General features: G+C 43.8%; 2 protein-coding genes across 2 annotated transcripts; one reads left to right on the top strand and one right to left on the bottom strand.

Annotated features, from left to right (window-relative positions):
* Positions 1-264: 264 nt before the first annotated feature.
* pnocb (prepronociceptin b) lies at positions 265-6,787 on the bottom strand. Its single transcript, XM_076170893.1, has 2 exons — positions 6,555-6,787; positions 265-2,674 (listed from the first exon to the last, which is right to left on the bottom strand). The coding sequence occupies exons 1-2, from the start codon at positions 6,690-6,692 to the stop codon at positions 2,015-2,017; spliced, it is 798 nt and encodes a 265-aa protein (XP_076027008.1). The 5' UTR covers positions 6,693-6,787; the 3' UTR covers positions 265-2,014.
* A 12,885-nt stretch (positions 6,788-19,672) lies between these two features.
* LOC143016480 (serine/threonine-protein kinase pdik1l-B) lies at positions 19,673-24,465 on the top strand. Its single transcript, XM_076170840.1, has 4 exons — positions 19,673-19,808; positions 20,238-21,016; positions 21,103-21,328; positions 23,135-24,465. The coding sequence occupies exons 2-4, from the start codon at positions 20,303-20,305 to the stop codon at positions 23,371-23,373; spliced, it is 1,179 nt and encodes a 392-aa protein (XP_076026955.1). The 5' UTR covers positions 19,673-19,808; positions 20,238-20,302; the 3' UTR covers positions 23,374-24,465.
* The last annotated feature ends 1,749 nt before the right edge of the window (positions 24,466-26,214 follow it).

The following is a 26,214-nucleotide window of genomic DNA, read 5'->3' as shown; positions in this document are numbered from 1 at the left end:
TTTGTTCTTCTGCATCACAGTCCACAAAAGAAATAGCAAACTAGTTTATTGTAGTTTTCTCTATACACATTTTTTATGAAGACTCACAACAATGCTGTATATATATATATATATATATATGTATACGTTAGAAATGGTCTGAAATGTACACTGTATACACAAACTCCTTTTTTTTTTGTTTTTGTTCTTGTCTTGGTACTGAGAGAAATGCACAAGCACACACTCACATGCACGTGCACAGTCGAGCGCACCCACACACACACACACACACAGACGCGCGAAACCAACCCACGCACACACTCCTTTGCAACATCACCACACTCGTATTCATACAAGAGTTAGATCAGCAAATTAACACCATTAAGATGCCAAAAAAAATCAACAATGGCTGACCGTGACCTTCTTGTGAGAGAAAATATGCTGATGGTAAAAAAATAAATAAAAATTAACACATTTTTCCCCGCCCAAGCATAAACAATCTCCTGTGTGGCATGCACAGTTTATTCCATTATTATTCTGCTGTCAAATGGCCCAAATACATGAAGATGATGATGTCATTAAGACCTCCTCTTTACATCTTTCTGCTGCAGTACACACCCAATGGCCCTGCTCCTTTCCAGCTTCATGTATTTGTTCATTTTAAGGACTGACTTGGGATCGGTTGTTTGGTTTTTTCCTTTTTCCTTCGCTGCTGCTTCTCCTTCATTTCCATAATTACAGAGGAGTTAAGTGATACACAAATATAATGAATCAGAGCCGTCGCATAGACATTAAAATACCGCAAGAGAGCAGATTTAAGTTGAAGCAGTCTAGAAATTTAAATCAACAACAAGCATCACCCATAAATGAAGCCTATTTGTGCGTTCGCCCTCCAATCGTCCAAACAAAGAGGAACGTGGAAATACTGATCCCAAGTCAGTGCAGGTCGGCGTCGTCACCCTGCTCCTGAAACACTAGAGGACAGTGTTGTAGTGCGGAAAGGAGCCTCTGCTCAAGGGAGCCTGTCAACCTGCTGCACGCTCACATTACAGGCAAAAGGTTCACGTCGATAACATTCAATGTAAAGCTTTAAGGGACAAAATCCATATAAGCTCTTATAGAGGATGGAAACAAACATACAGAGCCAGGCTTCCTTGGGGAGAGATGCACGGTAACAATACATGGGTTTGAGGGAGTTTACGAGGGTTGCGCATCATTGCAAGTTCAGAAAATCTATTTTATGTCCATTGAATTTAATTCATTAAGTTCTTCAAGCAGAAAATTGGATTCTTAAACCACAGTTTGAAGCTAGAAATTAACAGTTGTGCTTCAGCAATCCCACCGCCCGGCCATATTTACAATTGACAGAACCATCTTCCAAACACAGCGCTGGGCCACTTCCAATTTCCTTCTAATTGTTTCTGCTCTCTTATGTTTGAAGCTTAGCAATTATGATCCAGCTAAAGAAAACGTATTTCTGCACGCCTCGATTAATCCCAAAGCTGCACGTTGTTGTTTTTAAAAAGGGGAAACAAACTACATGAATGCGTGAACACAGACGTCGGCGTCATGAGGGTGGACACAGCCAGCAGCAAATACGTTTCATAATACGAACTACAGAGTGCAAAACATCTGCTGAAGTCATGAATTTAGTCCCGTCCACATATGTTTGAAAGTGCATTCAACACGATTTGAAGTGTCAGACCCAAACCAGTGTTCCAATCTCATTTGGCTCCTCCTCTTATTACACCCACACACAAAAATATATTCAATTGCACTTCTCTAATTCTTTTATTTCACAGAATGGCACGTAAATATGGTTAAGAAGGACATTATGGTCAAAAACATTCCTTGTTACTTAGAGACACACAGAGAGGCGGCGTACTCTGTTCTTCATATGACGACGCCACAGTTTTTTAAATTTGAGTGAACTGCTGAAAACATGACTGACTGAGGTTCCTGGGGCAGGATTGTGTGAGCGAGCGGCCCGGCGGAGGCGGCGGGTCGCAGGTTTTTTTTTATCTACGGGATTACATCACAGTTGGTTTTGCCTCCAAACCCGAGTGACAGGGACGCTGTTGAACCTGCCGCTGCGGCTGCTCCTCATCCCCAGGTACTGCTTCAGCAGCTGGTTGACCCGTTTCTGACTGTTCCATTTGCGGGCAGATTTCCGGACACCTATGAAGCCGCCGTAACGCTTTTGCAGGGGCCTCGCCGGCGAGCCGATCAGCTTCCTGTATCCGTGCCGTCCCCTCAGAAAGCCGCCAAAGCGTTTGGATAAGGCGACGGCCTCTGAGCCTTCGTCCTCGTCCTCCTCTAGCTGGCTGCCACCCTCTGCCTCTCTCCCCCCCCTCGCCTTCCCCTCTTTGTCCGCCAGACGGAGAGCCAGACCCTGCAGGCCCTCCCCTTCCTCTGAGGATTCCAGCAGTGATGAGTCATACTGGACGCTGCGTTGCTCCAGGCTTTCTTCATCCCGATCCCCCTGCTGGAAGCTCTCCACTGCAGCAGATTGCAGCAGTTCATCATCTGAGTTGAGGTCAAGAGGGGTCAGCTCCAGCTTCTGTGCCTGTTCCATTCTCTTGGACAAAGCTCCTCCCCCAGGAAGCGAAGACTGTTGTGGTATCTTCACAGCATGCTTACACACCTCCCACGTGAGGGAGGAGGACACGTGACCCTCACACTCCAGCAGACACACCTGCAGCAGGAGAGAAGAGATGTGATGCATTATTAATGTTATGAAGAAGTACGCCGCCCGTTTTATAGCATCGCTGGGGCTGCGGCGTGTCAAAATCTCCACTTTGGGTTGATAAAAATGCTCATTGTGCGGTTATTGGCTGCTGATTATGGCTTTGCGGAGGTTACAGGTTGTGATTTTATTGTCAATTTCTACAGAAGACATGGACACGTTCAGATTTTATACCAGGCAACAACAGGAAGGGGATTTTCAAGCCTCGTTAGCTTTGATTAGACACTTTTAAACCGCCACATAAAAGTTCCAGGACAAGAAAGACCCCAGCACACACGCACACACGCACACACACACACACACAGGTGTTTTCACTTAATGGAAGTGATTAGCTTTGCTAGACTGTGAACATGTGGGCAAGAGCGCAAGAATATAAATCAACTTAATTCCTAATGAACTACAATGCACCAAATTTGAAGGTAAACAGCTTAACTTGTCTTAACAGTCGTCCTCTCGGAGACAAACGAGACAGCCGACGGTTGTTGTTTACATTTAGAATTAAAAATTGCAAATGTTACCTCTCCGTGTTGCATTATGGGAAAATTGCGCGCATGATAAACAAATAGTACACACAATTTTAAGGAAGTGGATTACTCTAAGTAGTCTACTAGTAAAGCCGTAGAGTTACAATCTACTCTCTCTCTCTCTCTCTCTCTCTCTCTCACACACACATACTGATTAGAGCTACTAGTGTGAGAAAAGAGCAAACACCCAACTCCCACCGATCAATTACTGAGGCTAGACGAGTAAAGACGCTCCTCCAAGGTTCCTGATGCTGCAGAAATGTATTCCTTCTTATCTGCCTGTCAATTAGTCGCCTGCCAGGCTTAATAAAGTCACTTATCTCTGTTGTGCGTCCATCTCGAACGCCTTCTAGACCCCGTTTCTGTTTTGTCTGACGCTGGATTCAGTACGACCCAGGAATGAGAAAGCAAACTGTCTGACCAGGCGGTTGAAGGTGTCGTGACAGTTTGACGGACCTTGTTACCCCTACGTACGTCAGTGTGTGTACGTAGAAGGGTGTGTTGCCTGTATGAGACGTCCATCACCTCCTGAATATGACGTCTAGTTTCAGGAAATGATTGACAGCGTGAAATTGGAAGAAATTTCCCATCAATTTGAAGGACAGCAGGTAAATTAAGTCTGTCTGTTGCTAAAATGACGGGAATATTGAATGATAAAGTTCTTGTAATGACTTTCTTTTGCTGCTAAATTGATATATGGTGTTTTGGGAGGAAAGTTTTGATATGAGGTTAACTTTGGTGGCGCTGAGTCAGAGATTCACTGCTGACCTTCCTTCTCTCTCCTCAGAGCCTCTGGTTAGGAAATGAGGTTGACCTGAGTTTGATTACTGGCAGAGAGGATAAGTTTTGCTTCATCGTTTGGGTTGGAGTTTGTTGCTGGTCCTGTTGTCGGAGTTCGTCGAGTGTTTGGTCATTTGTTAGGTTAGAGGAGAAGCCATTGTGTGATTTGGTCCCGATCCTTCTCCCTCTTTTGTTCTCTTTGGCTGCTTGCCTTCAACTCTTTGTCCATTTGTTATTAAACGTTATCCTTGTCTGGCATCTGCATATATTAAGGTTTCTTTTGAACCATCTAAGACCGTAACAATAAGTGGAAAAAGTAGGAGGAAATGTTATCTTAAGTCTCATAATGGCAAACGCACAATTGCTGCTTGACGCAGACAACATACTTACACACTGCAGCAAATCTCTGCTGCTATTCAAGCATCTCCTTCTCTCCTTCTCTTTAACTCCCGAGCCCGGGGGGTTAAACTTCTCTTTGCAGTAAGAAACAAGCCTCATTTACTCATCAAATCTTACTCAGATGAGATAAATTGCATTGCTATTGGAGAAACCTGCTCACATTAGAGGAATGAGACATGGGGGAGTTCCGCTGCGAATCTATCAACGGAAATTAATTATCCATCGTAAATGAAATGAGCGCACCAGCGGATTCTCCACGTCAGATCAATGGAGCAATCTTGACGGAGGTTATGACTAACAGTTTGTGTTGTGTGTGTGTACTCAAGCCTTCTTGTATATCTTTACTCAAGGATGCTTAACCTCTGTGGACTTTCTCATCGAGTCAGCACATACAGGGGCGTGGGTATGGGGGGGCACAAGTGGGAGGAGCCACCTGAGGAACCCGACAAATTATGACAAATTAAATTGAACTACTTCCCCTTAAACGCTTCTCAGATATGATGAAACAGGGACTTCTGTTTCTGTCAGATAGCAAAATTCTGATGCAAAAATATTCAAATTTTCGACAATTTAATTGACTGGGTGTTGCAGATAAGCTTAGCGTGGCATTAAGAATGAAAAGGAAGAGGAAACCTAATCTGACGTTCCTAACAGCAAAAGACAATACCTATGATGTATGTGTGTGTGTGTGTGTGTGTGTGTGTGTGTGTGTGTGTGTGTGTGTGTGTGTGTGTGTGTGTGTGTGTGTGTGTGAGTGTGTGTGAGAGAGAGAGTGTGTCAGACAGATAGATGTATGGGCGCGTGCATGAGTGCGTAGGTGTGTGCAAGATCATATTCGGCGGGCCCTGACATCACAAACACGCCTGGCTCGCGCGTGCTCTCAGTCTGGAGTGGGAAACAATGGAATTGCTCAACGGATTCCATCTGAGCCTCAATGGGGAAGCCGGGCAGACACAATGAGAAGCTGATAAAATGTGTCAGTCACCGTTGTAAGCCTCAGCTGATGATACTGAGCAGCAGTCAATTACATAGTTCTATTACCACTTCCAAAAAGGGCCCAGCTGTCTTTCTCTGCATCATTATCAGCTAAATTAGCCGTTCCCGCCGCTATTCACGGACAGACGCAGACTATTTTTAAACAATGCCGAATGAATTTGTGTGATATGCTGAAGTTTGGGTAGAGGTTATAGAGGAATTGCATCGGCATGGTGGCGTGGAGAAGCTTTGAGCCTCACACAATGGAGAGAAATGTGAGTGAGAGCTTTGGAATTCTTGCCGTTTCTGGGTTAATTAATGTACAAATGTGGTCTGAAGTCACAATGGTAGAAGAGCACTTTTTGCCCGAGTGTTTTTATTGAACATTTTCTTAAATCCCTGTATTTCCTCACCTGTAATGCTCTATTAATTGGCACAGCAGGACATTTTCTGGGCTTTTCGTCAGGCCACAGATTCTCAGTTCAGCTCATGTTTGGACTCCAGCAATTCCAAATTTTCTTATTTCTAAATCATTTTGTTGTCAGGTTGTGGTAGCAGGCAGGTGTTTGAATGTTCGTCCAACTGGCACAACAATAACTCCAACCCTCTTTATTAGATTTGAATCAAAGTCAAGTTGGTTGGGGTTTCTGTATTTTTATGTAAAAATAATAATTCCTGCACCTTCGACCGACAAACAAACAAAATATTTTATCTTAAAATGCAAACTACTGGGAAGACATCTTTGTTTGTTTATCACCTTCTTAAATTAACTTAGACCAAGGTTAGGAGAAGAAGGTTAAATCTGTGGTTAAACCGTCTGCTGCTGGAACATCAACAGTGTTTTCACCTCACACACACACACACAATAATCACATTGTATGACGCACACACAAACACACATGGAGAGTGTTCTCAAAATGTACACAACACAGAATAGATTCACATTTAAAACAACTTTCTCCCGCAATCTCAAACGCAAACACGCCTCTATCACAGTGCCCAAGGCTCCCAACAGCTGTGTCCACACACACACACACACACACACACACACACACACACACACACACGTACAAAAGTGTTTACAAGGCTATTGCAGCTGCTCTTATCAGCAGTGACTCACAATGGCTGAATGATGGCCGCACACTACTCACCATGGTGTTGAAGGTTTGCTGCAGCTGCTGTTGCTGCAGGAGCAGACCGCAGGCCACACACTCCCCCTGGCAATCGCTACGTCCAGGGGTGAAGAGACAAGCCAGCAGCACCAGCAGGCACCAGAGAGGGGTCTTCATAGCTCAGCACACCCAGACAGGCAGGGGAGGAGGCGCGAAGGGCAAGCAGGAGCAGGTAGATGAGACGGCTGACCAAGGGTTTAAACAGGTTGGCTTGCGGGGTCTGTGGCTCTGATCTGGGTCAAGAGAGAGAGAGAGAGAGCAGACAGAGTGGCGGTGAAACTCTGTCATTTCCAATCTATAGGAATCATTACTTAGATTAGACCGGTAGGTGAAAGCGTGGGTGGTAGATGGACAGCGTGGGCGGGATACAGCGGGAGAAAACAACCTGAGGCAATAAATGAGAAAATTGGTATTTTACAGTGGAATAGGGGGGAGGCTTGAAACACTAATGGAAATCATAGGGCCCAGGTAGGAGGATGTGCTTACAGCCTGATTGGCTCAGTGGTGTGGCATCAAAGCTGTGACTCATAATGGTTAGACTAAGACTGGGATATTTGTAAGGTGAAGGAGAGGAAAGTAGAGGATATATTTAGGCCTTCAAGCAAATCCGAGATGGGTTTGACTGATTGACCTTTGGCTCAACTTAACAAATAATACTAGAATAACATACAGCCCCTGAAAGCATCGTTTGCTACACCATACTTGATTCGTGTTTCTTATCAATTATTGGTTTAGCCTTCAACACATGTAAAGGCTCAATAAAATAAAAAAAGAATAGAATAAAATAAAATAAAATAAAATAAAATAAAATAAAATAAAATAAAATAGAATAAAATTATCTCTGGTGTCATTTTGGTGGGGAAAAAAAAATACAGGAACAATAACAGCATATAAACATGATGATAAATGATAAGGCTTTTATTCGCTGATATGTGCACATCTTTTCTAAGAAATTGGAAAATAAAAATACCTAGAAGATAAATAGACTCTCCCACATTTATCTGAAGTAATTCTGCACAAGATTAAAAGATGAAAAATGCATGCAGAGGCCCTCAGTGGGTTTAATGAAGTGAGCACGGCGAGAAAAGTCACAGTGTCACAATCCCACAGTATTGATGAGAGAGAGTGGACGTGTTGCAGAACGTGTCTCATTGTTGGGGTGGGTGTGGAAGCGAAAATAGATAAACAGATAAATGAGTAAAACACTGGCTCCCATGACCATCATCACTACATCACATTTCCATTCAATAGTCGATAATAGTAAATAGCATATAAGACAGGTCATGTGTGACTCCGGCACATTTGGAAATGTAAAAATGGCTTTATGGGAAATCATTAAAGGGACCTGTTTGTTTGCCTTGCTGAAATGTTTTGTGCTATGATCATTTGCTCGCCTGCTGACTAAGCCCATTCAATATTGTTATTTTCTCGCTTAAGTGGCCCTCACCAAGTGAGCTGAACAAATGAGTCGTCCAACACAGCATAAGTGATGGTGTCTGCCTCAGATCTGGCTTTCACACGTTAATATTCTGCCAAATTGAATTAATATCAACAGACTGACATTTGGAGCCATTATGAGTTTGGTAATGAACAAAGCCATCTGAGCTCTGCTGGTTTTCACGCACTGTTTTCAGCTCCGGAGCTCCACAAAGGACGTGTAGGTGTTTATCTGAGGTCTGATTTCGGCTTTTAGCCACACGAAATGGAGAGAGTCGGTCTCTCAGCGTCATCAGCGTCATTATCCACATCACAAATCCAAATACAGAGATCACAGTTTAATGTAATGTGCAAATGGGGCCTGAAATTGATCCTGAAATCTGACGTAAAAATAGAATCTCCGTTTTCCTGTGTATTATCAGTATTTTTCTCTCTTCTTGTGTGACTCGGTGGTCTGGTGCACTGAGTTTGCCACATCATTGAATGTGTTTTGACACGTCCAGACCCTTATCCATCCCTTCATCCATCGCTGAACTCTATTTTATGTCACCTGTGATGGACAGTGAAACATTTTACCGCACTTAGGACATAAAACGGTTCACTTAGATGAGGTGGAAGTCTCGCCTTCAAGCAATTCAACTGACTTCACCCGTTTCGCTCGGTTTGATTAGTTTGGTCTTTTGTGGAATCGCTACGTATTGAATTGAACCTGGATTTTAAGAGGTAAACTGAGCTGGATTTGGATTTTTATAGTATAAAAATATATAGAGTTTGATATAAAAGCTGAAAATGGAAAATGGAAGACTGTTAAAGTCACTAGGACCGAGTGACAAGGCTACTCAGCTTTAATGGACTGCAAGCATATAAGACTATCCTAAGGGTTTGTATTGATAACATGTTGAAAGAGGCCAACATATTGATTCACTGCGGCTTTACACTCGACACATTACAGTACACAACATTACGTGTGTTTTGCAGCATGTTTGTGTGCACTTTATTATGGTCTATACGCGTCTTCTGTCAATGCTATGCTGTCGTCAGCGTCACATAATGGACTGCAGTAGGCAATAACAATTTATATTCATCCCTTGTGGGGCAAAATTGCACTTAAGCTGTTTCTCATGTGGGTCTCTCAGTGTCCACTCAGGCAGTTTGAATAGTTATTTTGGTACATTTTGATATGGAATGCATCAAATAGTCTCTGTATACAGGAATATGTTTCTACTTCAACTCCACCGCCTTTCCAAATTGCAGGGATCATGAAGGTTTTAGGGCCTTAGACAGGTCAGTGATGTTACAAGTGTGTAGATTTGGAGTCAGTGTGATAAGAAAGCAGATAATCAGTCACCTGTAAGGGTTTACGCTCTTAGAATTAACCCACAGGTCTTTGCTTTCCGCTTTGACTTTCCGATTTCCGATTTTCCTATTTCCTAAATGAGGCTTGGAGCTCCAAACAACAGGCCAAGGAGACTCATAAACTTTTCCATATCGCACTTCAACTTCAAATTGAAAACGGGCCCGTGGCATTCGTGCCAGTTTGAGCCATGAGTGTGCAAACTGCTCTCTCTGCTCTGATTGATTATGCTTCACTTATTTGATATTGCCTATGGCCAGTTCTAGCTGCCCTGGCACATAAATTTGCACTCTATTCCAGCTATCTTCAATATTTAGTATGTTTTGCATATTCAGATTCCAGAGTGAGGGGACTCATAAAGAACCACCGGGCCTCTGGTCTGCTTAAATAGATATTCAGTCACCATTCGCCAAAATAAACAAGCTTTTTCTTCTAAATGAATGCTGCAATGAAAGCTGTAATAGAATGAAGGTCTCTAATATTTCCGTTTAGTCTTTATATCAAAATGCTTTTAGCTAAATTTATCATTCTTCTCATGCCTTTGTTAGAGTTAACCAAGTTCTTTAAGAGCTTTTCAAGAGAACTGTTTTTCTCTCTATTGAACCAAACAGGAAGCACTCAGAGTCCACCGGCAGCTTTATTTGTACTCATGTCGGATGCACTTTGGTGACGGACACCTTCCCAGCCTGGCATCATCGGGGACATTAAGAATGAAAAAGTACATTTGGCTGCATTCTGTGTCGGAGCAAACCGTTCCTACCTGATCACTTTGATCTAACAAAAGCATGTTTGAAGGTTTCTGTGACCAAAGCTGAGACCTAGTAGCCCGCACACGTCACCGTGTAGAAAGAGAGGAAACTGTAGTTCACGAATAAAAGTCACAGAGAACGGTAATAGTGTTATAAATTAGCATAAACGTCTTTAATGAAGGGTGGAGAGGAGGGCCAAGGTGTCGTGAATGTGAGCCAGGAAGAAGAAAAGCTGTGCGCTCGTCTCTGACAAAGCTCTGACTCACTCTATCTCATCCATTAGGCATCAGCATGAAGCCCAAACACACAAAGGCGTCTGCTAATGCAAAGATAACCTAGGGGTCTGTGAACGTCTCTCACACTCACGCCTCCTCTTTCCGCCCTTCCCTCTCTCCTTCTCTCTCTCTCTCTCTCTCTCCCCCTTCCCCTTTCCACGTCTATGAAATATGGCAGAGATCTTTTATCTTTAAAGGATAAGGACGCTGTATCGCCGAGGTTCCCGGGGTCTTACAGATCTCCGCTCCAATTCATTAAGGCCCTGGCGTCAATGAGCATCAATTTCAAACTGGACATTCGGAGGAAAAAGATGGATAGCGGGGATATGTGGTCACTTCTGGAAATAATTACAATTCCTTTCCTCTTACCTATTAAATCTCACGGACCATTAATGGCACTTCATTAATTCTTTATAATTTGAAAAAAAAATTCACGAGTGTTTTATCGCCTCACTCTGTAATCGCTTGTTGAAAATGTGTTGGTCTGAGATAATGGGGCAGAAATGTGCAGTTTAGTGTGTGAGTGGCGAGAGCAGAGAAGGCAAGGAAAGACTGGAATCGTTTCAACATTCGCAGCTCCTCCGTGTTCACATTTCTACGGATTCTGGCAGGAAAAACAGCAACAACAAAAAAAATCAATACAAAGTCTATTTTTTGCAGCTGCGTTTTAGAAAAAGATGCCTTTTATTTGTAGTCGTACGTCCTGAGGGAAATCTGCGCTGTGACTCCGTGTTTTACTTTTCCTCGTGTTAGTAACGACCTCAAACAGTCATGTTGGCGCCTTTTATCTTCATCTTCATCCTCCTCTTGCTGTGGTGAATATTTACCTCTGTGCCCTAACGGTTAGATTTCCACCCACGTCTGCTGGTTGGTTGGTTTGTTTGTTTGTTTGTTTGTTTGTTGGCAGGATAATTCAAAAAGTTACAAAAGCATTCTGACGTAACATGGCCCGAGGGAGGAGGAGCTATTGGATTTTAATGGCCATCCAATATCCAAAATGAGATCAAGGAATTGTTCAAAACCAGATATTTTCATCAGTTTCACAGTTTTTCCATGAATCCCTTTGGCTGAGGTATACTCTCTATTCTCGTAGAATCATGCGACGCTCAGTTTGAGTCCAGCCTTCTTTCATCTTCAACTTCCTATTCTTCTTCCTCCCACTGCTCTTCCTCCTAACATTACTGGAAACAATATGGTTAATGTAGCATGCATCGCTCCCTGATTATCATGTTTATGTTGTGTAAAGCATTTAAATCTGAACCGAGTTAACTCAAACGTAGTACTGCTCATCATGTGGTGGCTCATCAGGCGTCTTCTTCATCCAGGATCTCTCTGTAGGTCACTGATTGCCTGCAATAAGTCTGCACCCAATAAAGCAATTTAAAACCCCGACGTCATATAATTGCCTCGGCTGAATCTGCATCTAAAACTGTAGGGAGCGCCATTTAAGAATGTATTCCAATTTACACACTGTAATTCAAATATAGTTTCTGTCACACACCACCGGGACGCGTCGTTATCCTGATTTATTTTTTATGTTTTGCCTCAAATATTTTTAGTTTTTGTCCGTCCGGGTCCAACTCTTAAAAAACACCACTAACAAAGACGTCCAAGCCAGTAAGAAACAAATATATATGTATACTATAATATACCATAGATTTCGTCCTGTTGCAACTTGAATACTTTTCCCAAATGATTCAGTTTTGTACACAGAGAGTTGTTGGATTATCCCCTTCAGCAAAATACAGCAAATCCAGCCTGTGGGCCCAAAGATAAACCCAGACCAAAAGGTGGTATTGCAGGGGACCGAATCCGAAATCTCCTACGTGAGGGAATGTGTTTTAATCCAATTTTGATGGTGTCTGCCACAGCTACACCTGATTAGATCACCAGGGGAATGAAAAGCAGGCTGCTTGTCCGTCAGGTTCCCTCGGTGTGTCTCTGACCAATCCAAGCTATCATCCACGGATCAGCTAGTGTCATTCAGAATCAAAGCACCAATTTGAGGGAAGTTTAAGGAAAAGAACAAGAGGGTGTTGAGTTCACCGGCAGGAAACTTGAGTAAAAAAGCGAAACTGGAGTCTGATAAAGTGCAATTACATGCAAATGGAGTCCAATGTTTTTCCTGATTTCTCTCTTTCTCACTCTTTTTAAATTTCGGTATCAACAGGAGGCGTCATGATTCCTCCCCGGATAATCGCCGCACCATTATCTGCATCGCTTCACCCCCCCCCCCCCCCCCCCCCCCCCCCCCTCTCTCTCTCTCTCTCTCTTCTCGAATCCCCTGTTCCTGTTCCTAGATTGCAGCTCACACAAATTAGATGGAAGCGATAAACTCAGCCTACACAGTACATAGATTATATCCCTCTCTGTCTCACACACACACACACACACACACACAAATAAAGTGGAAACATGGTAGTTATTCTTTTCCTTTTAATATTTGGTTTCCATCCAGGAGTGATATTATCAGATCAACTGAGCATATCATTGCTGCTGTTTCCTTCCATTGCACTTGTAGGTTGTTTAGTTTTTTTAATTGGAAACACATATTCGCCCTGGGGTAGACGCTCACATGAGAGACATCTATTCTGCAATCTTTCATAGAATCAGATACAGTGTGTCCTTGATAGGGGGCGCACTGGAAATCATAGCAATAAGCCTGTTATTTCCCTCTGTGGTTCAAGTTAGCACACTGAGTCAGAGGAGAATGTACTCTTGACATAAAGCCCCTAATTGTGCCGATAGACTGTCACGCATGCTGAGGATTGTGGGGCCAGTTTATAGGATTAGCTGTGGTTCGCTGAGGAAATGGGAGCTTTAACAGGAAAGAAGACTAATTCCGGCTGATATTAGACTGAAATGTATTGGGTGACTGGTCTTTCTGACTTCTGTGACATCTGTGCGACTGCCAATAAGTAGAAAGGCAGAGGGAGATTAATGTCCATGCGGAAACAAAAACACATCCTTAGCGCCAAACTACCTGACTTGACTAACGGAAGTGAAAAAAGTGTGTTTTGCTAAACACACGTCAGCAAAACAAAGGCTCCTGCCCGCAACCCTAATGATGCACTGATGCCTGCAGTGTTTGTGCCAGTCCAGACTGTGGCTGATGCCATCGGCAGCAAATTCTGCAGGGCGTTAGGCAGCTGACATGGTGTCATCGCTGATCAGGTTTGTGTTAAACTGCTTTGACACCTGCACGAATCCATTGGACATGGAGCCAAGGGAGAGCAATCTAGCACAGCCAAGGCAAGTGAGGTGAGGACAGGGCGGAACTGCAGAATACCTCCACACAGGCACGCAGATGGGAGGATCCTCCATCTGCAAGTTTACCATTTGTAATCCTCACTTAATTACTTTGAACTGAATTACTGTCTGATCTTTATGTGCATTTGTGTAAGACAATGGAAATTAATATTGATAGAGGCCAAAAACCCTGTCAACAGTTTAATTCTGTCACCTGTGTGCAGCAGAACTCCTGGAAGCTGATTAGACAGAGAATGCTTGTGATGTGCTGGCAAAGACACCCACTTGTAAACACATCGCCGAATTAAGCCGTGAAATGATTTACCTATAAAAGGTGTGTGTGATTAGACACGAACCAAATGTAGATTTAGCACAATCCCAGATTTAGGAAATTCGATTGAGTTTTTCTGGATCTGTGAGAGATTTACTTGAATACAGCTTCTTAAAAACAGCCACTTCATCTACAACCACATCGCATTAAATTTCACATAAAATCAATATGAAGAGACACAACCCTATAAATGACTTTACACAAACACACTCACACACACATTTCCAGTTGGTACTGCAGCAGATGTACCACCAAAAGGCTGCAACAGACGGGCTGCTGTAAACATATTTCATCTTCCATCAAACATTTCCACAGAGTAGAGTCATTATCTGCCAGGGGGAACATTATTCACCCATTTTCCCTGTCTGCACGAGTATTGTCTTTACTGATAATGAGAAAAGATTATGCACGTCCATTACCATTATCATCATAATCATCATTATTATGCGCTTAGCATAATAAGAATTTTCATTAGTCAACTCACTCATGGTAGGTTCTGCTATGTCGGCTGACACATGACCTGCTGTTAGAAGAATAGAATCACATTTGTCAATATCTCTTTGAAGTTTTCTGTCTGATTTATTTGATGTGGCATATAATACACAGATTACCGTTAGAATTCTATTATCAAGCGAGATTCCTTTCAAGTGAACAGCACAGCAGCATTCAGTGCTTTCGGCCGATAACACAATTTTCTTCAAATTAGCTTCAAACACAAAGGGAAACAAAAAAGGGCTGTTGTAGTTTTTCTATATCATTCAATTTTACACTCTATTTAATATTTATACGTCCTGATTGTGTCGCAGTAAACAACCTAAAGCATCATCTGGAGTAGATTAGAGTCTAATAGAGCTCAATAGTTAACTGCTCCCTCTGCACGATGTGGGACTTCTTGTTAATGAAGTAGTAATCAGGTGCTATGTGGGCACTGCTGATGGTGACAGGGCCACTAGCACAGTCGCTGGGACACAAATGGAGTAATGGAAAAAAAATAAAAATAAAAATCTGTTCCAGGTGAGGGTGGTTATTTAAAGGATGGCATCAGAGGTCAAAATCACAGCAGCAGAACGGGAGAAAGAGAGAAAGCAGAGAGTGCAAAGACAGATGCTCCAGAGCCAAAAAAGAAAAGACAGGAGGAACAGCAGCAGCTTTCCTTGAACAACAACGTTCCCTCTGGATCCATTAGACAACCATTCAGGGACAACAAGTCCTTTCCTAATGAACTATATCATCTACTTGAACAAGTGCCCTTATTCCTCTCCTGTTCGTTTTAGGAAATCTCCACCTTCCTTACACACACACACAAACACACACACACAGGTAGGCTCACACAGATAGAAAAGTCAGATAAGAGACTTCAGCACTTTCTTACCTGCGTCCGTGATATTCTCTCAAAGTCCCTCTTTTCTGTGGCGCAGGACAGTTTGGTGGCTCTGCTTGTATCCTTAGGCTAAGGGTTTCAACAACTGAACGCATGCCTCCTCTGAGGCTTCTTATAATGGCACACCCCTTCCCTCCTGGCTCATCCCTCCTGTTCTCCCCCCTCCCTTCCCCTGTATATCACCATTCACATCACCACAGAGGAGAGGTACAGAGGGGTGGTTCCCCCATTCTGTTACGCACAAATCACGCAGACTCTCTCTCACACACACACACACACGCTGTGGCCCGTTGTGACGTATGTGATGACGCCTACGCCACCAGTTTCGTCTTCATTGAGCCAAGTAATGGGGCTCTAAAAATATGCACCAGCCACCAGGAAGATCGATCCAGAACCCCTCCATGTCCAAAACCCGCAACTTACCTTACCAAGAACCGGCCAAGGTCAGGTAAACAACAGCAGTTCAAATCAGATGTTCACACCGCAAATGCAAGTTGATTACAATAGAGAAATGCGATGGCACCTAGATAACAACCGGTCGATAAGGTTGTTTGTGCCAGTGGGGAAACAACAATAGTTTTTGGTTTATGGTAATGGCACACCTGACATAGTTATGGAATTTAATCTAACTGTAAATGAAAGAATGAAGAGTGTGACGCGTTGCAGTCAACAGATGCAGCACGCAGCCGGCCGGCCTCTGCAGAGAGAAGGTTAGAATGAGTCATGCAAAGGGGTTTGAGGATGGAAATCAGGGCTGAGTCCAAGATACGGAGGGTTACAGGGCCAAACGTGTGTCTAATGTTTGGCTACGGTGATTATGATACAGTCCACCATGACCTTGATGATTAAAATGATCTCAAAGTTAGCTACGAATCATCATCACCCGCTCAATCATGCAAAACGTCGCCTTTAACTCTAACTTTAACTAACTTTTCTTTAGACTTCAGCCTCTTTTCCATCCGACTTGCTGTGAAAGTGCAGACACCGGGCCTGGACCTGTGTGGGGTCTGATAGTGATGGATGGATCGGGTACATAGACAGAGCCCTCGGTGCAGCGGAGATAAGGAGTCGAGAAGAACAAGCAGCCGTTGCCAAGCCTGTCTGTCATTGATATGGCTGTTATCCACTGGCCATCCAGTGTACATAAACACTTCCCCTCTGGTGGCAAGAGGACAGAGTGATTAACTCCATGGCTGAGAAAGTCGTGCTTACATGGCACAACGTCACAATCAAACCTCTGAAGTCCACGTTTTGGTTTTAGTTGTGTGTTCATTTTTGAAATTGTAACACACAGGCAATAATAAAGCAGGAATCTACATTATAATAGAATAAAATACAGTATAGGTCATTATCTGAGGAATTTTGGGGTTTAAAGGTTTAATAGGTTGCCCTTTTTTCCTAATTTATCTTCAAAATGCACCAAGGGATAATATTTGCTCAGAGAATCTTAAACAAATAACCATTTCTGGACAAGAATGGGTCGTCTATTACCGCCGCTTTCATCATTTTGTAATTTTGCACGAAGATTATAAATGCAAATTACCTTCCACTGATTGGTTTCTAATAAGCTAAATAGCAACATTAAAGCTATAAGGAGTGTATCAGTGATTCTGCTGTCCTGTGTGGAAATGATACAATACAATAATAATCATTCATGTCCATGTTTAGCATTCAGTTCTTTCGGAGGCATGTGGAGTGCAGGAGGGAGACGATCACATTTCAAATCCACCCACGCCACCATTTTACAGAACATCAAGGTTTTTGTCATATGCACAATTTGTATCTTTTGACATCTTTTGGTTGAAAGGATTGCTGGCATAAAGGCAGGAAACAATATAAAATCAATATAAATGCAACATCCGTCCAATAACAATTACACACAATTACATTTTTTCGGGTTTTTTCCAGAATGAGATGGTGTTAGATGGGCGATGCTGACAAACAGTCACGACCAAACTGGTATCTGATATTTGGCTGGTGTGCTGATGTCATTGCCGCCTCTCCATCTCATCCAGCTGAGGAATTTTACCGTCCTCCTACACAATGAAACCCGATGGCGTGGAACCGAAGGGGGGATCTCTGCAGTGGTTTATGATGTCTCGGGGCTTTCACCTGTCAGGATCCAACTGATTGTTATTAACAGTGGGCCTAAAATGAATTTTCACTGGGAAAGAATTACATTTCCGTCCCAAAAGCCGCCTCCATTTATTTTTTTTGCGCATGGAAGAAAAACGGCAACTCTGCTTCTAAAGTCTGCAGCATCAACCACCCCCAGGAGAAACTTGCATTTTGGAGCGTAAGCATTTAGTGAGATAGTATTTCATCTATTTTGCTTTATATTGATCTCGCTGTGTAACTCCCTCAAGATATTTACTTTCCACTGCCAGTTACAGTTTGTACTGAACATCTGAAGCCAGGGGGAGGACGTCACTTCCCATTAAACAGCAGGAATGCGGGAGAGACCTTTAATTCACCTCGAGTACCACAGATGGTACCTGTACGCATCGTTTGAGAACCACTGCAATAGAGAACAGGCACATGACTCATACCGATGATTCAAGCTCCACGATTCTGTATCAATTCCCTTGCATTTTAGTTTATAGAAGAAAGGATTGTTGACTGAGGAACAAAGTAATCATTGTAAAAGAGTGACTGCTGTGTAATTAAGCGTGAGATGCTGAGAATGTAGTTACGGGTGTTTACTCCTTTTCCGTGGGGCGCTCAGGATAGACCTTTCAGGATTAAAATACAAAGGTTATGACCTCAATCAAGAAAATAATTGCTGTTGGCCCTCCTGTTGGTGGAGTCCATAATTAGCAAGCAAAGTCCAAGCCCCACAGAAACACAATTAGTCTGAAAACAGGCATGATTAAAACTATAATTCTTATTGGACTCATTAACATCTTTTTGGGTTGCCTTCAGGGCTCTATTGAATTTATGGGGAAATTCAATTTTGGCTCGGTTGTGATTCCAAATGTATTTACTAATAAATTCTCCAGACAGAATGTTTTCTATTATGCTCAACACTCCTCTCCAGATATCTGTCAAATGATGTGAAATATGATAATGAAACAGAGGGCATTTGCTTCAGAATAAAAACAACTGAAGTGTGACTGACTCCATCTTCCTCATGTAATGAAGAGTATTAATGACTGGAGTCAGCGGTATGAGCAATAGATCACACAGGAACGCACACATTCACACACTCACACATGCCGCTCTTTTCTTTTTCTGTGTTCTTCCGTGACATGAATCACCATGTTTCTTGTTATACTACTCTCAAAAGAACAAACACGCACACCAGAGCCATTATCTGCCATCACCATTGTTACTCTCCCATCAAAAGCAGTCGATTTTGATTCAACTCCTTCTCATAGAGTGTGTGTGGGTTGACGTAGGTGTGAGCATGCTGTTTGGTAGATCTTATGCCATTAAAACAGAAGGCAGGGCTAAGATAAGTTGGATATTTTTCCACATTGCCTGCTTTTCGTCACATTAAATGGCTCCAGCACAGAACTGTCTCGCCTTGTAATAGGCTGCCGATCCAGGGTTCATCACTTTTGAGAGGCACAGGATACTCAGCATTTTCTATCACCTTTTATAAAATGCTTGTCAGGACTGAGAACTGAGAAGCCACTGGAGCAGAGAGTTCTAATCAAGTGTGTCCTGAAATGTGAATCATCCAAAACACGTCTGGACAGTTTTCCTTATTTCACGTCCTCTCTCTCTCTCTCTCTGTCTGGGCATCTTAACTTCAGACAATAAATACTGATATTGCCAGACAGTCATCCACAAGAGGCACAAAAGCACATTGGATTGTGGAGTTTGCTTTTCTTATTTTTAGATTACAAATCTAAATGATCACATCACCTTTACACATTTATCACATTGTTCATAAACGTTCATTAACATATTTGAAATAAAACACTTCTTATTGATTGAAAAAAACACACCTGTGACACCAATCAGACAGGTTATTGTTCCAAACCTACATTTTAGATCAGTAGCATATTAAATTGTCAGCAATTGACAGCTCATTTAGAATGGGCAGAGTTTAATGGCTTCGTTTGTTCCTAAAATATCACTTTGTTCCATTACGTAATACAATTAACCCCGCTGACAGTTCTTGACAGGACATGTTATTGTGTGTGTGCGTGTGTGTGTGTGTGTCAGGAGAGTTGCAGTCTTCAAGTTGGACAATTCGAATGAAGTGTCACCCTACTGTCTAGCTGTCAGCCAATCAGAGCACACGTCAGAATTTGCGTAGCCAATCACGAAGCACGTAGGCAGAAAGCGGGACGCTCCGAATTTGAAGACGGAAGTTTGTCGCAGCTGTCGCTTCCGTGTCTTGTTTTCTTCTGTGTTGATTTCAAACATAAAAACCCAAATCGAAAACTTTCGTAACACAGTGTGGACACTCACCGGACCTGTTGGACATTTAAACTTCAGTCGCATGGGTAAGAATTACATTATTTCGACAAAATGACGAGTTTTGACGTGGACTTGAGCCATCAATAGCCACAGACAGCGCCGCTTAAATGCCTGCTTGTATTTAAGAAACTAGTATTTGGTTGTGTATTGTAATTAAGGCTTAATCTTCAAATAACGCAGGTAAAGTGTAATTACATATCATATAGCTATGAAGTGTACTAATCGGATTACTGTGTTAAACCCAAACGGTACATACTGTTCCAATTATCGCCCTTCATAGTGTGAGATTCATGTTTGTTCCGGCTGAAACAGCCTAATGAATGGAATGAATCGCATTTCTTCCGTTTTCAGCTCCCACAGCTTATTTACATGTAAGCTTATACACCTGAAGGCCAGTTTGGTTTAGTTTGCAAGAGATATAATCTGATTTCAACTTTGTTTTGTATTTTTATCAGAACCAGCAGTCTGAGCTTTGAAGGTGAAGGTGTCGTATTTGGTATTGTGTGTGTGTGTGTGCGAGATGGAGGAGCTCTACACTTTGGAGAGGGAGGTGGGACGTGGCAGCTATGGGGTCGTCTTCGAGGGACACATGGTCAAAACGGGACAGAGGGTGGCGATCAAGCGACTGCCCTGCATCAGTCCGGAGTGTATTGAACTCTACCTGCAGGAGCTGTGGGCCATGAGAGCCACAGCTAAGAACCATGTCAATGTCATCGCACTGCACGGCTGCCTCCGCCAAACAGGGCCCAGGACCCTGCTGCCCCTAAAGCCTGGGACCCTGCCTCAGGATTTAGTCGAGAGTGTTCTAAAGGGGAATGTTGTTCGGGTGCCGGAAACCCAGGAAAGAAGTCATTCCCACTCAAACGCGAGTAACTCTGTCTCCAGACTTCAGGACAGACAAAGACAAAGACTCCAGGACAAGACAAACTTAATCACACCTGATGATGATGAGACCCCACAAAGGCCACGAAACAGGACGAGACGGAGCCAACGAGCGGCTGAGCACCGGGGACCTCTGCGCTGCTTGGCCCTGTGGCTGGTGATGGAGTTCTGCGACGGAGGAGACTTGAACCAGTATCTGCTCTCCAGACCGCCGGACTCCCAGCGGAACTACAGCGTGGTGCAGCAGCTCAGCAGCGCCGTGGCCTTCCTGCACGGCCTGGGGATCACACACCGGGACCTGAAGCCCGACAACGTGCTGGTCTGTGACACACCTGAAGGCCCTGTTGTCAAGGTAGGTGTCAAATATACAGTGGGAAAGAAAGTTTACACCCTCTCACAGTTCTACAGCCGGCTTATTTCTCTGTCACCGTCCTCTAGGTGGCAGACTTTGGTTTGAGCAAGATGGCCGAAGGTCTAGGAGAGAGCGGCCGGACCAGGCAGCACTTCTCTTCCACCTGTGGCTCCGAGTTCTACATGGCTCCAGAGGTGTGGGGCGGCCTGAGCTACACGGCCCAGGCTGACATCTTCTCCCTGGGTGTGATGTTCTGGGCCGTCCTGGAGAGAATCACCTTCCTGGAGGACGGAACCACACAGGAACAACTGGGTGCGTGTGTGTGTGTGTGCGTGTGTGTGCGTGTGTGTGTGTGTGTGTGTGTGTGTGTGTGTGTGTGTGTGTGTGTGTGTGTGTGTGTGTGTGTGTGTGTGTGTGTGTGTGTGTGTGTGTGTGTGTGTGTGTGTGTGTGTGTGTGTGTGTGTGTGTGTGTGTGTGTGTGATAACACGCCAACAGGGCCCGAACGGTTAACAGAAGGTGGCGTTGGCAGGTAAGGAAATGCGTGGCGATGTTAATGAGTAAAGTAATTCCACCAGCCCACGCTGACACGAGGACGTCACGCCGCCGCCACTTGCCGGTCTGAGCGCCGGTGGATCGGTTGATGAGGTCGCGAGCGGTCAGGCAGGTTGATGACACATCGATTGCGCCGAAGCTTGTTTGATTTAATTGGAACATATTAAAAATGCCAAGTACCATGCTGCATACATTCATCACAGATTCCACAATCATAAATATAAATGGCAAAAGGGGATGAATGACGATTTTGGAAACGTAATTGAATTGAACTTACACTTCAATTCCTACACTGCAAGTCATTGGTACCATAGCAAATAATCTCTTAATCTCTTTAAATCTCCTTCTGACGCGTTCCTCTCAGTAACATTTGCTTATATTAATGAAGAAAGATGTAATATTGATGCAAATATAAAGAGGCAGACGGAAGCAATTATTGTTTTCTGACATACATTGAATCTGCGGTTGCTTAGAATTCGATCAAATTTCAAAAGTCAAATTCAGACACATCGTGTGTGTGTGTGTGCGCGCGTGCGTGTGTGTGTGCGTGTGTGTGTGTGTGTGTGTGTGTGTGTGTGTGTGTGTGTGTGTGTGTGTGTGTGTGTGTGTGTGTGTGTGTGTGTGTGTGTGTGTGTGTGTGTGTGTGTGTGTGTGTGTGTGTGTGTGTGTGTGTGTGTGTGTGTGTGTGTGTGTGTGTGTGTGTGTGTTGGCACCTGGATTGCCCTGCAGCCCAGCGTCAGACGATAGCCAAACGGCTCTAACACAGATGTCCGATTTCATTCACAAGCAGCGTTTCCAACCCCGGAGCCACAAGCGTCACGACGAGGGAATATGAACCATTATATCAAAGTTTACTACCTGAGAACCTCCCGGAGTGTTTGATACTCTATTAGACTTGAATGGGAACGGTTATGATTGGCGAGAGGCTTGAATGGATTAAGAGGGCGAAATGGAATTTAGCCGCTCTTATCACAGCCCTCTTTGTTCGCCAGAGAATGGGAAGAAAAAAGGCAGCAGGAGGCTCCGCAGAGAGCGATAAAAAGCTCCATTATTCCACTAACCACCTTCACCACACGAGCAGTTATTTAGGCAGCCGAGTGCAGAGGAGACAGTAGAGGAGTAAGAGACGACCTTTGGAGTTTGTCCTCAGCTCGTGGAGCCCGGCCAGTGGTCCGTCGATTTGTAGCCCTGCAGAGTTGAATGCAGGGTTCGGTGACGGGCACCATTACTGGGAGGAGGAGGAGGAGGAGGAGGAGTGTGTTCAGGGTGTGAATGAAAATGAGTCGCTAGCGTTTGGAATCCAGGAAAGAATGAATGCAAACTACACAAACGAGAGCAATGAATGCCAGCATAATACCCACTTTGACCTGAAACTATTATAATGTAATGTTTGAACTGCGAATCAACAGATCAAAACATTTATTCTGCTGGATTCCTTTGGGTCCATCTTGCATTCTGATTGTTTTGATCTGTTGCTCACAAATACCACTGACGTCAAAATGGCCCCCCGCACTCTGGGTTGTTGTCTTTTGCGTGACGGACAACATTGCGTGTGTCTTTTTCAGGAGCCTACGTGTGTAAGGGTCGCTGGCTGCTCCCGCTGGGCTCGGCTATGTGGGAGAACGCCCACCTCCGGCTTTGTATCCCCGTGAAGTTTAAGAGGGCCCCCCCGCTGCCGCCCCCTCCCGGCCCGGCCGTGTGCAGCCTGCTCCTGGACATGCTCGCCGCCGACCCGGACGCCCGGCCCCCCGCCGACCGACTGGAGGCCAGAGTGCACTCTGCGCTGAGAGAGGACTCCTGCTGACCCGGAGCCTTAATGGCCGCCGTCATGACTGCGGACCCCCGCGCTGAACCTCACGTAACGCTTAAATGTGTAATCGCTACATGTAAAGCTACTTTGCTGCAGCGGGGGCGTGGCACCCGGGGGCGCAGAGCCACACACACAGAAATATTCAATCACATAGGCCCTCTTTATGAATGATCTGTTTAAAGCGATACAAAAGGGGATCTACAGGGCACAGGTGCTCCTCCGTCCTGTTAGATCCTGCTGTGGAAACTTGACCTCTGCCCTTTGACCTTCCACCTCCTGACTGCACTGCAGGAGATGCATGAACTGGGCCGTGTAGCGCACTACAGGGACCTGCTGGAGCCTCACTTAATGCAGGCCACACGCTGTTAGCCAGGCCACCCCGACTTAAGGTCTTAACCCAGGCCACTCGCTGTGAAAAAAAGAAAGAAGAGTTTTGATCGTGTTTATGGCGGAATTTAGTAAATGTAACAATTCCTGCTGCTGCTGTGAATGTTATGTATTAATTTAGACATTTAGGTCTTTAAACTTTTAACTTGCTGAAAGACGTAGCTTCCATTTCAGCATTCATTGTGCTTGATAAAGACAGTCGCCTCATAAACACAGTTACATTTGTTACATATGTTACATTTAAAGTTTCTTGCGTTGCGATGTTACTCGTCTTCTCGTCCGCTCGCCATCTCAGACATGTTTGTGAAACTTTGAGCGAGTTTGAAATTGAAACCAGCGGCTGCTCTCCAAGCCAACGTTGACTAATGATCACTAATCTTACTCGCCCCGTCCAACAGGAAATTAAAGTCAAACATTTAGATGGTTGCTGATCAGATCCACGCCGGGAGTCGAGCCGTTTATTACTGCTCATCAGTCATGGTCATCGGACGGTTAAAGCACTCTGAAGACCTTAAGACCTTTTGATTTCAGACTCTTCTCTGCCACAACAAACAAACAAAGGTATTTACTGCAACATGCGTCACTACGAGGAATCCTTTTGTTGGGTTGTTGCTGTTGACTAATTGTACCAGAGTGTGTATAAGTCAAACGCCAAATTGTGAATCCTTTTGTCGTGACATAGATGGAAATAAACAAACTTGTGTAAGAGCTGATGTTTCCTGAATCGGTGATGAATAGAGACTTAAGTAAGGGCGGCGAGGTTATCTAACTCCTGCCTGCCTGCTGAATGGGGAGGGGGGATCTTTGACAGATGTGTGTGTGTGTGTGTGTGTGCATGTGTGTGTGACTGACTCCTCACGCTCTGCTGGTCGGCCCAATAGCTCAACCTGATGCTTTTGACCTCCGTGCGAGTGAATGATTTTAAAAGGAACGGAAAGCATTTGAGGAGTTTATGATTAAACGTGTTGGACTTGACATATTTTAGTCCGCCGACTGAATCGGGGGAGATTAAAGCGTCAAATCACAGATCTTTACACGTCTGACCTCACAGACTCGTATAACACACATACACACTGATGGAGGCTGTCGTACTCATCTCGCACGGTCTTCGTTTGAGTTCTACCGTCTCAGATTAGAGGCCCCGGTATGTTGTAGTCATCTTCCCGGGGACTAAACTGTCTCGTCAGTGATCGGTGTGACCGCCATGTCGCGCGGGAGATAATTAGCTTGGTTTACATCTGTTAGAGTTACAGCTCGGACGTTTTAGTGCGGCGTGTGCTAGCTTCTAAATGGTGTGTGGGACTGTGGACGCAGTGAAGCAGCCGTTGATAAAGTGTCTCTTTAATGCCTCATTCTGCTTAATGGGTTTGGACTGTTGGAGTTGGGATTTGGCTGACCAGTCACACACTTAATGTTGGGTTTTTCCAGCTTTCCCTGCTGTTTTCGCTCGTTTTCTCTGCTGCCTTTTTCTCTTTTTTATTTAAGTCTAATGCTACATAAGATGCAGTATTCTCCTCATCTTTGCATGCAGATGAAAATGAGTCTTAGTATTAATCTCGGCTCGCTTTGGCACATTAATGTTGATTAATATGCTGTCCCCTGATAAGGACGCACAAAATTACAATATACACAACTAGAAGGGTTCTCATTAGAGTTCAAACTTCTGCCAAGACAAACTTTATAAAGAAAGCATCACATTTAACATATGGTGTTTGCTTATGTATAAAAGATAAAAACTGTTTCTGCTGCTTGAATCATCAACTCAGCACTGTTTCTGACTGAATACTTCCATAAAAGGGCCTCCTGCTTCCAATCCAAGCACGTCTTCTCAAAAGCTCAATAAATTAGAATATGGTGGAAAAGTTCATTTATTTCAGTAATTCAATTCAAAAAGGTAAACTCTCATATATTATAGATTCATTACTCACAAAGTGAAATATCTCAAGCCTTTATTTGTTATAATGTTGATGATTCTGTCTTACAGCTCATGAAAACCCCAAACTCTGTCTCTCAGAAATGTTAATCTAGTGATAAAGTTCCATCTAGTATCCTCACAGTGTCTCACTCTAATCAGCTCATTAACTCAAATCACCTGCTGAGGTTTCCTGAGCCTTTCCATTGTCTCTCAGTCTGGTTCAGTAGGAGACACAATCATGGGGAAGTATTGAGTCTAACAGCATCTCTCTTTACTGTAAGTATACCTCATTTGTTGTGAAAGTGATATTTGGCATTCAAAAGGCTAAAACTTCATAACTTCATCTAAAAAGCATCTTTAATTTATGCTAACGAGTCGTTCCACAGTGGAACCAACTCGACTCGCACTCACACACGCGGCAGCTTCTCCCACAAAATCCCAACAAGCCAACCTCTATTTCCACTGATTTAAACTTTGGCAACCTTTTTGTCGACAACTTCTCCAAAAACCCCTCACTCAAGTCGCCGTGTTGC

This window comes from Genypterus blacodes, unplaced genomic scaffold, assembly GCF_046128005.1.
Source record: "Genypterus blacodes isolate CSIRO-AG114 ecotype Tasmania unplaced genomic scaffold, CSIRO-AGI_Gbla_v1 ptg000233l_1, whole genome shotgun sequence".
Classification (NCBI taxonomy): Eukaryota; Metazoa; Chordata; class Actinopteri; order Ophidiiformes; family Ophidiidae; genus Genypterus; species Genypterus blacodes.
This window is presented reverse-complemented; position numbering and strand designations above follow the sequence as displayed.